At 36.6% G+C, this 13,725-nt stretch overlaps 1 protein-coding gene across 49 annotated transcripts in view; it reads left to right on the top strand.

Annotated features, from left to right (window-relative positions):
- The window catches only part of SORBS2 (sorbin and SH3 domain containing 2), a 152,469-nt gene that overhangs the window by 131,988 nt on the left and 6,756 nt on the right, over positions 1–13,725 (top strand). For 32 of the 49 annotated variants that reach the window (XM_072928290.1, XM_072928284.1, XM_072928305.1 and 29 more), the window contains 7 exons: positions 194–240; positions 1,554–1,668; positions 1,762–1,890; positions 3,623–3,826; positions 7,045–7,833; positions 9,017–9,127; positions 11,204–11,311. In XM_072928290.1, coding sequence (XP_072784391.1) covers positions 194–240; positions 1,554–1,668; positions 1,762–1,890; positions 3,623–3,826; positions 7,045–7,833; positions 9,017–9,127; positions 11,204–11,311 — 1,503 coding nt within the window. The remainder of the gene's footprint in view (positions 1–193; positions 241–1,553; positions 1,669–1,761; positions 1,891–3,622; positions 3,827–7,044; positions 7,834–9,016; positions 9,128–11,203; positions 11,312–13,725) is intronic. The other 17 variants (XM_072928296.1, XM_072928297.1, XM_072928311.1 and 14 more) reach the window with 3 other exon arrangements.

Genomic DNA, 13,725 nt, shown 5'->3' on the forward strand with positions numbered 1-13,725 from the left:
TTTAGAACACTAAGTCCCAAACACCTGCCTTAAAAAAAGAATGTATGTTTCATGTTTCATTGCCTGTTTCTTCAAGAACCACTGTAAAGCTCATTCTTTTCTTTTTGGATCTTGGTCACCTTTTAAAAATTGAAACACATTTATCATATAGTAATACTACCTGAATGTATTAATCACTTCACCTGTTTTTCAGAAACTGCCAGCTAGAGCTGTATATGACTTTAAAGCTCAAACTTCTAAGTAAGTACTAGACTTTTGTTCATTCAAGAATTCATCATTCAAGCAAACTCTTTCTGCCACATAAGTGGTGTTCGAGCCAGTTTCAACAGCAAATGCATGGACATGAGGACCTTGCTTGCTGTCACAGTAGTCCCTGCACTAGCAAACTGTGTGAAAAGTTACTTTATAATAAAATTATCTTAAGTTACTATATTCTCCATTGTATCTGTTTGAACACATGAACAGCTGTGCATCTTCAGCCTTCTAGAGCACAGGTTGTGAAGGACACACACTGAATGCTCTTGTTTGTTGTGAATTACATTTAGGTGGCAGAGGGTAAATTGCTTAAACTCCTGTCATAGATAATGAGTTTATCAAAAGTCTGTGTAACGCTTCAGCCTCTTCCTGTCTGTCTTAACATACACAGGCTTTCTGCATGTCACAGGATGTGACATGCTACATACTAAGACGAAAAGCAGTGTCGTAACAAAATATTGGGAACCACTGATTTAGGAGGAGTCAAAGTAGAATGTCTGCAATTCATTTCTGCTGTTGTTCCAATGATCCAAGACATTTAAATAATTTTTAAATATTACCAAATATTGACACTAGAATTATATTAGCTATGTCAAGACAAAATTCACAACTGAAATTACCAGAGCAGCACATTAGTTCTTGAAACACCAAATGGATGATACACCAAAGTTCTCCCAAGCCAGGATCTGAAAATATTTTTAGTGATTTTAAAAGTCCATTTTTTTGGTATCCATCATTTAGCATAGCATAGTCTCTGAGTATCGAGAAATGGTGAGAACATAATCCTGTGTGCATCATGCTTCTGAATAGCTGCTATAAAAAAAAATGTGTAGAGCAGAAGCACACCAAGCTGTAACGCTGAAGAAAGATAGTGAAAAGCCATAAAGATGTGGAATACACTCAGTGATTTCCATACTGAATACATAAAGAACACACCAAGTACCTCTCTGATGCCTGTCATAAAAGCACTACTTAAACAGGTGATCCCAAAGACATCATACTTGCATGCACACATCATACTAAGTTCTCTGGTGGTAACTAGCAATGCTTCCTTGGAATCACCATGTAAGACAGGCCTTTGTAACCTATAGATACTGTGTGAGATTCATAAATGCGAGTAATTTGATTTTATATGTTAAGATCAACTGATAAATGTACCACAGCTGTGACACTTTTTCTTCAAATGTTTAGTTGTTACATTCTGTTTCAGTTTCAAACTGTAAAGATCTCAGGAACCATGCAGGGAGAAGATTTAAATGTAAAGCCATAAACATCTGATATAAATAAATTTGTTACAGAGAGCTGTCCTTTAAGAAAGGAGATACTGTCTATATCCTCAGGAAAATTGATCAAAACTGGTATGAGGGTGAGCACCATGGAAGAGTTGGAATATTCCCAATTTCTTATGTTGAGGTTTGTTCTTTGTTTTAATTCCTTTAATTAATTTAGATAATAGTCCACAAACCACATGAGAATGATGAAAATCTGGTTTTTCTTTTTCCTTAGAAACTTTCTCCCCCAGAAAAAGCACAGCCTGCCAGGCCACCTCCCCCTGCACAGATTGGAGAGATTGGAGAAGCTGTTGCCAAATATAATTTCAGCGCAGACACAAATGTGGAGTTATCACTTAGAAAGGTACAGTTGAGAACTATCTTCCACCAAAATACCATTGTAAAGTCTCCTGCTACACAGAATCTATATATAGGTAAATACTGTGCTTTGTGCACTCTGCATTCAAGATGTATAATGCACAAAGCAATGCCGTGGTAGGAAACTCTAACATGATAGCTTGTTGGCTTGCAGTGTCTCAGCTAGCTGCAAATACTGTAACTGTGTTTTGCCTTTAATTTGGACTGTGGCAGAGTAGCATATGCAATCATCTGCTAACTGTCCAGCTAAATTTTGAATTTTCACTTCAATTATCTATTCCTTTATTTAATTATTATTCCTGCCTGTCACAATTATTATAGTAAGGATTTTAATGCAGAATAAATAGAAAATTACAGAAGATAAAATACTTTTTAAAAAGCCTGAGATATTTTTGTGATTGTAAATATTTTATTTAATAACAGTTCTTTATTTATAATGTTCTTTTTATTTATAATGTATCTTTTGTATGCATATCCTGTTGGCTATTGCCTATGAACAAAATAACTGTTTCATTTCTGAAGTTTGTTAGACACTGGAATATTAATACTGTAGAGAAATTTTATTATTGCAGATATTAACTACTTAGTTGTAAGTAGTGGGTACTTCTCATCCACTGAGAAATTCTGCCCCTTACTTTTGGGGTTTTTTTTAAGAATTAGTGTTCATAGAGGCTTTTCAGTCGTTTATTTTTGTTCTGAACAAAAAGTAAGGATAGAGATTTTTGTTGCTGACCTACAGCCTAATCAAACACTACTGAAAATAATGGGTGTTTTTTTATTCCTTAGAAATTTGTAAAAGTCAGAGAGGTCTAAAAAAACCCCAGGAATAGCAACTTAGAAAAATTAGAGGTTGGGGGTAATTTAATGTTTTATTTCTTTCTAAAATTAGCTTTTGTGATTATTGTGGTGATCATAATCTTGACGGCCCAATTTTGGTTTGCTTGGAAAGTTGATTTGCACTGGTTTTCCTTTGTTCCATCTCACTAAAATCAATTGTAGTGAATTCCACACATCAACTACTGAAACAAAATTAAAGAAACCCAAAAACTGCAAAACTAATAGGCAAGGATTTGTTTCAGAAAGATCTGGTGAAAAGAACATAATGTAAACCAAAGAAGGGTGTAGTTCATGAAGTAAAAGGTTTGAATATAAAGTTGATGTTTCCCATTTCAATTTCTACAGTCTCCAAGAACAGTGAGGCCCTGCCCATTTTACATAGGAAAAGCACTTATTTCTCTCATCTTTACAACAGACTCACAATTTTTAGTTTACTACCTTCACTTACTCTAGTTTTACTGAACAAAGCACTTGCATGAATTTCATTGTTTGAATTTTATCACGCTTAAGAAAAAATGGCCATAGCAGTCTATGCATGCTATAGTTGGGGCATTAGCTGGTGGTTTGGCCAAAAATTAAAACAGTTTATGTTCCAAAGAAAATTGTTAATGTTAATCACCCAAGCAAGAGGAGTGGACTACATAAGATTCCCCTCAGAAAAAAGAACAGCATTTTTAGTCCATGCCTAACCCCTCATCTTACTGGGATGGTAGTTTTATATATGGCTATTAGCAATGGGAGGAAAAATGGGAATATGGAGATGATGCTCAAGACTGATGAGAAGCAGCGCTGCAAAGAAGATACTATTATGTGTTAAAATAATATCTGTTATGTACAAAATTAACTTTCAATGTATAATCCATTTTCATAATGCATTTCAGGGAGACAGAGTAATTCTTCTTAAGCGGGTTGATCAAAACTGGTATGAAGGTAAAATACCAGGAACCAACAAACAAGGCATCTTCCCTGTCTCCTATGTAGAAGTCATCAAAAAGAATCCATCAAAAGGTGTTGATGACTATCCTGACCCTCCAATACCCCAAAGCTATTCTAGTGACAGAATACATCATTTAAGTTCAACTAAGGTAAGTATTTTCTGATGTTATCTGCCACCCCTAGAGTGGGTTTAGAAGAACTTGTAATTTTTTTGTTAACATTATATATAACTTAGGCATTAAGTTACACAACATTTTCTTTCTTACACAGGTAAAATTGCATTACTATGTTAATAAACAATTTTTATAGTCAAGTGTGTCTCATATTCTGCCAGGATTTATGCTCTTTTCCTCATTGGCTATTACATTATTTTTAGTAGACAGAGATTAAATTTGGGCAGACAAGTCAAGTCAACAGAAAAAAAATTTATTTGGGAATCTTAGCAAGAATCTGAGCATTAAGGGTATGTCTAGCAGACTTCTAATAGTACAATGTGAAGACATTCCCATAACACTATCCTAAAAGCCTATGGTTCCATAAGCATGCAGGACACAGCTTGCCAAGACCAGTTCTGTACCTTTGGAAGCAAAGGAGAACAGCCAGCGATTCTATACCAAAAACTTCATCCTTTTGCCATTCACAGTCTGTGAGGAAGCTAGAATGTTGGTACATTCTTTGGAGTGGTACAAACTGACAGTATTGTTTCATTTAGGAGTGAGGTGACTGTCATCACATTGTCAATGAACTTGAATTCAGACCTTTATGGTTGTATATTTTTCACACCAGATGTGTATCATGGGTTCCAAATAGTTTTCTTTTATAGTCTAGATAATCACCACAAATCATACTACAGGATGCTGCAGAAAGATTGCTGTGTTGTGGTTTATCGTTCATTTGTGAGGCTTTGCACTCAGCTGTGCGGGGAACATAACATTTTTGGCAGTGATAGAAACTAATGAAGTTTCTGCATGCAAACTGTGCTTAGAATGAGCTTGTTATCAATTACTTTGAACATTCGAGATGTAAACTTTTCTAAGTCTTCCTCTTTACTTTTGCTGTTTATCTCTTCAGCATGGGCAGTGGGTTTTTTGTGTAATTACAAACTTCTTTATCCTGCTATTAATTCATGTTTCATTTGATTTTGTCCCCTTTTCTACTATTTTCTACTTCCATAGTTGGTGGTCATCCATATGCTTCGACTTTGAAATAAGTTCCACATTTACTAACTACTTTGGGGTTGTAAAAAGCTAGCCAAAGATAATTTATAGGCAACAGTAGCCTCTGAAAATATTTCTTATTACTAAGTATTAGTTCATTTGGGACAGTTGTTAGGACAAGTGTTGTCTGGTTTTCCAGAATGTGTCACAACAGAGAACTAGATCCTATCTCTTCTATTCTCACAAAACTGATCAAGTAACATCAAATTCTGTAGCTGCCAACTGAGATTCATAAGCTAGGGCCCCTTATTGTTACAGGAATCCAGAGGGTCCTGAAGGCAAGTCAGTGAGGCAGCTTAAGTGCTCCCTATTCCAGAGATGCCTCTCCCTGTTTTCTACGGAGCAGGCTTCTCTAAGGTATCCTGCTAAAGCTCCATAGTCCTTGTGGAGCATTTACATCCATATTACAAAAGTATCCTACCACTATTAGTAAGTTAGCTTTTACTAAATTAGTTCATGAGGGAAGGAAATTGGTAGAAGCCTTCTTTTTAACATAGGATACTTCTTCAATAATCAGGTTAAAAAAAAAAACCAAAACCACCTTCCACTGAGACTCTTAAACGGACACCTTTTTTCTGGATTCAGCTGTATTCAGAAATGTCAATACTATGAGGATGGCATGCTGTTCCTGGCTACCTAGAAGAATTTCATCAGTCCTGAAGGTGTTCTAGAGTTTACCACACTTTCTGATACCATGTTCTCTATTCCTTTGGAGATTTTTACCACATATCGCTCCTTGTTGCTAGACAATTGTACTAAATTTCTCTGGCCTAATGGCAGTAAAATTAATAAGCAAGACAAGTTATGAGCAAGTTTTGCTCTCTGTAACTTGGCATAATTCATCTATATCTTTAGATCTAGTGCAGCTTATAGCCATGGGAAACTAAAAATCGTAAAATGTCCTCAGCAGCATTATTGACCTTAAAACAATGGATTAGGGGTCCTTGCTTAAGAGGAATGATGAGGGAAAGAGACTGAGTATTTCTGTAACAGCCTAACTCTGCTTTAGCAGACTACACTGTATCAGTCTTTACTGTTTACATTGGTACAAAAGACTCTGTAGCAAAGGTTTGTCTGACTGTAATATAAAGCTGTTTGCCTCAACAAAACTCAAGCAGAAGGTAAGTAAACTAAGTTCACTATTCTGCAACATTAATGTAGACTTTTGAAATTGTAGTAGTCCAGATAACTTAGAGGTGTACATCTAATTATTCTGGATAGTTGTAACAATTAGATGAAAATATTTTTTGCTCAAGTTTAATTTTGAGGATTAATAGTAATAAAAATGCATTTTCAGTATTTACTGAAGCAATGGATATCTACTGATGCTGTGTACGTATGACTCACCAGTCTCTCATTCTTAGAAAAGGACGTTCTTTTACCAGAAGGATACTTCAATCAATATTGTGTAACGGTACTCAAAGCATACTCTTGTGTACTGTGCTGTCACTACTTTAAAAGCATCGTTGACTGCCTATGTCCAGTTTGAACTGAATGTACCTTTCACAAATGTTGACATCATTTTGAACTAATAGGGTTAATTTTGAAAAACAAATTAATTCTGAATTCTCAAATTCATTTATTCTGAGCAGCTGCTCATGCCTTAATAAAAGTATGCAATGTATTAAAGATGTTTCTTAAACATTTACTCAGAAGTACTAAGAAAAATAAAAGTATTAACATTTTAATAATTAGAAATTACCTCAGTTGTTATATGTGGAGAGGAGTATTTAATGACATCTGAAGTGTACTTCTGAAAATGGTGTTCTCAAAATTAGAGTAATGGTTTGGGAAAATTTCATTAATATTAATTGTATGATTTAATAACCTGTGACAGGCTTACTAACAGAGCACCATAAGTAACATAACTTCAGCAGATCAAATGCAGTTGCCTCCATGAATGTAATGATTCAGATCTGTCTTCATGTTTGACATTTATGCCCTAAGCCAGAACCTGATAGTTTCATGTTTCAAATGTCTTTCCTGCTGTTCTGATTCATATAGTAGTGATTTCAGACACCCATGGTCACTGAAATTGTACCCTGTAATCCAGATGATGGCACAGACATTTTTCTTTTCCAGTTTACTCATATCCTAATTCTCTGTCATGCTTATCTATTTCCATTCCCATGTTTTTCTTATTTTTGAAGTTGCCTTCCCAAGCACTGACCCCACTTTCCAGACAACTTCCATCATCTTGGTCACACATTGATCAAAAGATTCTCCAGGCTGACTGTAGTGACTTGTTCTCAAGGACTGTTGGGTTTTCACCTTCAGGCATGTGCAACTTGACTTCTCCATCAGTTCCAGACAGTTTTCTTTGTGACTTAGAAGAACTCAATTCTTTGGCATTAGCAACCTCCCAAGCTGTAGCAATCTCCCCAAGTAATAGCATTCACCACATTAAGGATGGTCACTTTATGCCAAATACAGAGGTGTTTCTCAGCTCTCCTACAGATCTTCCTCTGTCCTCTCTTGTATCTCACTCTGTCTCATCTTCAGCCAGCTCATCTCATGGTGTAGTATATAAGCATGTCAGCAACAATACCAAGTCAGGAAAAGATAAAGACTTAGAAAGCATAATTGACTCTTTAGTTATTGAAGTACCTAGAGATTTGTCAGATACTACAAGAGAAGGTGAACATAGCACTATCTGTAACATCCCTTTGCCATATGAAGAAGGTTCCTTGTCCAGTGTGCTAGCTGCAAGTGCTGAAAATGAAGAGGAAATCTGTACTGCAGAGCTGTCACTTAAAAGAGAGGATCAGTCAGAACCTCAAGAATCAGATTCCTCCGGAGAAGCACGAGACACAACAGAAGAACTGACTAGACTGTATATAGAGGAGGATCTGGTACATGACAATTTAGAATTCCCAATAGCAAGTGGAGAAGATTCTATGGATTGTTATGAAGGATATACTTCACCAACTATTGATAAGGTATTTTAATTTCTGACAACCCTGACTTCTGTGTTCAGATAATTTAGTATAAATATTCTCTGCCTTGTATTTACATGTTCATATTGTGCACAGGCACACTTTTACATAATTGCATTTGATAAAACTGAGCTCTGAGCAGGCTGGTTCAAGAAGAAAGGTGTCCCTGCCCAGGGGCGGTTGGAACTAGATGATCTTTAAGATCCCTTCCCACCCAAACTATTCTATAACTCTATGATTAAAAATTGTCAGCATTAGGGGACAGTCCCTTCTCAGAAGCAGGCATATGCACCATTGTAAATTCTATGATGTATCAGTTGTGTTGCTCCTTTCCCTCCTGTCCTTGCTGTTCGCCGAGGAGCTTCTGATGTGAAAAGCCAGTGAACCATTTCCCTCACTAGCCCATTGCATGCTGCCCCTTTTGAGAGAGAGGCCCCAGCAAGCAAATGCTGTCAACAGCCTCCAGAGTGAGGGACTCTGTGCCTGCTGCAGAGACTCTGCAGGCTGTGCTGGCATGTGTCAGCTCACCAGCTGATGTATTTATAGCAGGCTCTGTTAGGAGGATCTGACTAACAGTAACAGATCAGATTATGTTTGGCAGTTACACAAATGCTTCCTCCTGAAGCCCTCCCCCGTTCCTCTTTGGGACAGTACATCACTGAACTAACCTGTGTGTTGTGGCCATTAAATGCTGCAATGTAACTATACTTTTTTCTGTCCAGCACTTGCTTCAACAGACTATTCAGGTAGTTGCTTTCACTGTCAGCATGCAAGTCAGGTGCTTAGAACAATATGTTTTAGGCTAAATGTTAAACTATTTAATTACATTTTGCCCTCTAATTACCTTCTACCCTTAAATGACCTGAAAAACACAGGAGAAAAACTTCAGAATAGAGGTGTAATCCATGGCCACAAATGGCAACTTTTTAATGTTTTCTGAGACAAGAAATGTCTTCCAGAAAAGTAGATGACTAATAAGATTAGCATGAGATTTATGATTATTCAGGTTAGTTACATGTCCCCTTAAGGAGCATTTGACATCCTTTAGCTGATTTGTAACAGTTTTATAGCACAGCTCCTTCTGATATTTCTCAAACATTTAAGCCAGCTCTGCTTTCTGCTGGAACATCAGGAGACTGATCCTCTTTTCCATCTTTCTTCTAATCTTCCATTTCCCTCTGCCAAGGCACCTACTTCCCACTCCGTTCCTACAATATCCCTGTCTACTGCTTCCCTCTCAGCTCCTCTCCTCTCTAAACCCTTTCATCAGCAGGAGAAAGACTCACTGCAGCTAAAGGTAACTGCACCTCTTGAATATGGATTGTTGTAAATCTTCGTGTCTATTAAACAACTGCAAGGCTAACACTGAGTTTGATCTTCTCAGATGTACTGCTTTCTCTACTAATACTAAATAACATAAAAAACAAAGGATTGCTAGGCTTTTTCAAGTGAAACATAAGGTAAAACTATAGCCATTGTAATACAATTAAATAGTTTATGGAGATACCAGTGATAGGAAAGCAGAAAGCCTTCTACTCATTTTCAAATTCATACCAGGACAGCAGTGTAGTTTAGTTAATTGAATGAAACACAACTGTATTCAAGTATGCAGAAACTAGATAACATTTGTCTTTCTGTTTTTAATTTCAATTCAAAGCCTGAGAGAAAAGTCATAAATTTCACAGGAAAGCACCACTGCAGAGGGTCATGTTCTAAATACCAACTCTGTTAGTCAAGGACTGGACAAAGATTATTCCCTCTTCAGGACTACAGTTTGTGTCAGCATTGAAGCTCTGTGGCAGAAAAATGAAAATTTGCTTTAGAAAGACAAAGCTAATTTGCAGTGCTTACTTCCAGAAGATTTGTCTGCTCATGAAAAGGAGAAAACGTAATGTAAAGAGAAACTATCCTAGAAAAGTGATCCTTACATCATTACATCTATGTCATAAATGCACTTCTTTTTTTTTCTTTTCTTAAGATCTACCCCATTTTACAATGTGCATTCACAGAAAACATAGACATAATGTACTTAAAGATGTCTTAAGATCAACAGATTTGTTGGTTTTTTTCTGAAGCAGAGAAGAGATACAAGGCTTCTCTCCAGGACATGAATCTGTCATGAGCTTAGGTTTGTTCCACCTCAAAGAAGGCGTAAAATAGAGTATTGTACTTGTTTCTACAGCTTTTATTAATGCAGCAGTTGGTAGACTGCTTTTGGTGGTTTTGCTTAGCCTAACCAGAAAAATTAAGAACATTCCTCGTCTACACTGAAATTCTTTTTAGGTAACCTCTATATTCTTTGCCCTTATTTGAGCAAGGTGTGTTAATCCAAGCTGAAAATAAATAGAAGGAATATATGTTTTTGAAACTGTATACTGATACTTCAGTAACTTTTGTTAATTTAAAAATACATATGTATATACAGACACACACACATATATATATATATTTGCTATGTAGCTTAAAACTAAATAGAATACAAGGAGTTATGGGTGGGAAGTGTCACTACATATTTTGTTAGTGGAAAGGATGTGTCCTCCAAAAAAAGAAGCCTGAAGACACATCCTAAGGAGAAATGCTGACATTTTTCTGCCTCCCTGGCCTCTCTTGTTATCTTTTTTTGCTGTTCTTACACCCCTCTCTCCTAAGAGGGGGCTGGGGTTTTTTTGTTTAGTCACATTCTACTGACAGTGACAATTACCTAAGAAAAGGTTTCCAATATAGCACTCCACTCTCCTCACATTCCCCCCAACTCACCCCTGCCCATGAGATTTCACATGTGCTGCACTCACACCGCTTAATAACTGAATTATGACAAACACAAAGCTGATTCATAGTGGTGCTAACAAAATGAGGATACTTTCATAAAGTATTTTCCACCAAGTATTTACTTGCTTTATAAATGCAAATCCAAGGGGTGTGTTCTGTTTAACAACAAGGAATTACATTCACCATTGGTATTTCTAAGGTAGCAGAAATGCTACCGTAGAAATATCAATGGCAAATGTAGTTTGCTCTGTGCTGTATGGCAAATGTAATTCGCTCTGTGCCGTTGAGCTTTCCTGTGTTATTATCTATGCTACTTCAGGGGGTACACATGCAATAACTGTTCCAATTGCATATGCTATACAGGATTCATATTTTAATTGCAACATGTAAAGGTCTGTGCCAGAGCAGGAAACCCTCGAGGAAAAAAGATACAGTGGTAGCAGTGAAAATATTGTATACTAATATTACCCCTCCTACCTGTAACAGTTGCTTTTTTTTAATCAGGAGAATCATGTCTGATTTGCATGCATGAATGAAGCAACAAAAATCCCATAATGCTTCATTCTTGAACTCTTGCTTGACAAAGTTTTTGTGGTTCTTCTAGGCTAATTTAAAGAGGGAGCTATTTGTTATGGGTAAACCTCCTCGTAGCCCAGTGATGACTAAGAGAGCCTGCAGCTCACCTGTCAGAGGTCACAACTATTCACACAGGGTATGGTACTGGATGCCCAGTGTGCAATAACAGCATTTCCATGGACGAGGAGCTCAGTGTCTAGTGTTTCAGTATTTTGCTTTTATCCAGGTGTCTCAATACTATCAGTATGCTGTGTTTTCTTCCTGTTGTGCTTCTGTGCTATGACTGAATAAAGGCAACAGGTCTGTGTGTGCCTGAACGTTTTATATAAATCCAGTAGTTTACTGTATCTCTGCAGTACTACATGGTATTTCCAGTGCTACAAGGTGTTTATATTTGGTTCTTTATAATTAGTCTAGTTTTATTAAAATTACTCCTCTCTTTCAAAGCATTTTTTATTTTATTAAAATTACAGCTTCTAAAGAGTCAAAAATTGATTCTCCATTGCATACAGACTGAATTTTTGGTTTTGAATCCATGTCCTTCTTCTCAAAATGTTTTGCTTCTGCTGTATTTTTTCACTCAATACTGTTTTCTTTATCCAAACATTCCAGATTTTAATACTCTTCAACCTTTCACTTCTTATCTGTAATGTAACTGTAATACAACTCTAATACTTTCATCTAGCCAGAAATTCAGAAGTCAGGTTGTTTAGAGTTCGCATGGATTTTGCTCAAAAAGGTAATCTACATTATGGAAGGGAGCGGGGGGATGACAAACACAAAAAATCCACCCTAAACCTAAATAATAAGAGATGAGAATTTATGGTTCATGCTTTACTTTCAGTTTAGGATTTAATTGTCCTTTGCATTGGTTTCTTAACATTTAGGTCTTAAAACTGGCAATGGGATGAATTGTTTTCCATGCTGTTGCTGCTGCTTTTATGCAATTATCTTTCCGGTGTCTCCCTTTTTAAAATTTGAATCTTAGTTTAAGATATGCAGCTTTCTGTAACTTCCAAAGTCTTTGCTTTTTGGCAGACCTCTGTTTGCTTCCAGGTATTGAGGGGACAGCACTTTCTTCACTAATGAAGAAAGGCAGTTCAATCCTAGGAAGGCTGGGATTCTTGTAGTAGCAAACACCATCTAACCAAAAGACCAACTAGGAATGAGAGCTGGTAAAAAAGGGATTAAGCCCTATTTTAATTTTGCACATTACTCCAAATGAATGACATGTAACCAATATCTTAAGAGGAGTGTATTGGTCAATGTGTAATATATTTCTTACTTTAATTCCAAAAGTACAAGAGCACATATCATGCGCCTAATTTGCATAGTCAGGGCTCTACAGAGCTTTTATATGTAAGTCCAGTATCAATCATGCATGAAAATCAGGCATACAACTGGAACCATTTACTTGATTGCACACTCCTTAATGTTTTTGGGATTTGGTCCTGCAATATTTTCTAGGATATAAGACAGTCTGGTAAACAGGTGCATTTGAAAACTTGGCACCTTTGTTAACAGTCCCTTGTCTAGCCAATGCAACTTTATGTGAAATGAGAGCTTAGGGAAAGAAAACAGGGAGAAAGCTTCTGGATGTCGGCTGGGGTATTCCTGTGGAATGCATCCAAACAGAGAGCAAACACAAAGGTCCCCCTGCTCAGACCACCAATCACTTCAGCCTATTTCTGCAAGATTTGTAATTTTGTCACAAGACTGTTTTCTCTGCAGCAATAACATAGAGTTGAAAATCAGGAGTCATCTTGATTCTTATCTGTTTCTACAGTGGTTAATTAGCAATAGAACCTTTTATGAAGCATATGCAGAAAAAGAAGAAAACCTTCCCAGTTTCTTCCTGGTGTTATGTTCAAAGCATTAAATTTATTTGTAGCGTTGCATAGGACTTTTACTTCCATTATTTATAGGGGAAGTCCTTAACCTCAGTTGAGTTCTTTTGCATCTCTATCTTTGGCATTCAGCTTTGGCATACAGACCAGATGAAAGATTAGCAGCAAATCAGGGCAGATTCCAGTCTAAATACAAAGCATTTTGACTATTCTCCTCTTGCTTGACAAGCCAGCAATTGAAGGAGGTGTATTGAGAACTGTTTAATTTGCAATCTTTACTGTTTATTCTTCAGAAAAATTAGCCATCTTTCTTGCACACTGGCAGAGGAGAGTTAAGTGAGGGAGAGAAGACAGTAAATAATATGAACACTTTTTTTTTCCTAAGAAAATCTCTTTCCCACCTATCATTCAATAATATGACTTAAAAAAAAAAAAAAAAACTGCAATCTACCTGCCTGCATATTTAGGTACCTTTTAAAAGTTAAACTCTATAGACTGTAAAATACAGACTGTTCACAACATTTTCTGCACATATTCATAGAAACTGCTGAAAATGTAATTTAACTAATTTCATCTGGAGATGCTGAGAAGGAAAATAAGGGAAAGAAACCTAACAAACTACATCCTGTGTCTTTCTGTTCAATTTTTGCCATCAGCCTGTGGATTGTTTACGGCTGCCTTCTCTCTTGGAACACTATATCAT

This window comes from Taeniopygia guttata, chromosome 4 (genome assembly GCF_048771995.1).
Source record: "Taeniopygia guttata chromosome 4, bTaeGut7.mat, whole genome shotgun sequence".
NCBI classification, from domain to species: Eukaryota; Metazoa; Chordata; class Aves; order Passeriformes; family Estrildidae; genus Taeniopygia; species Taeniopygia guttata.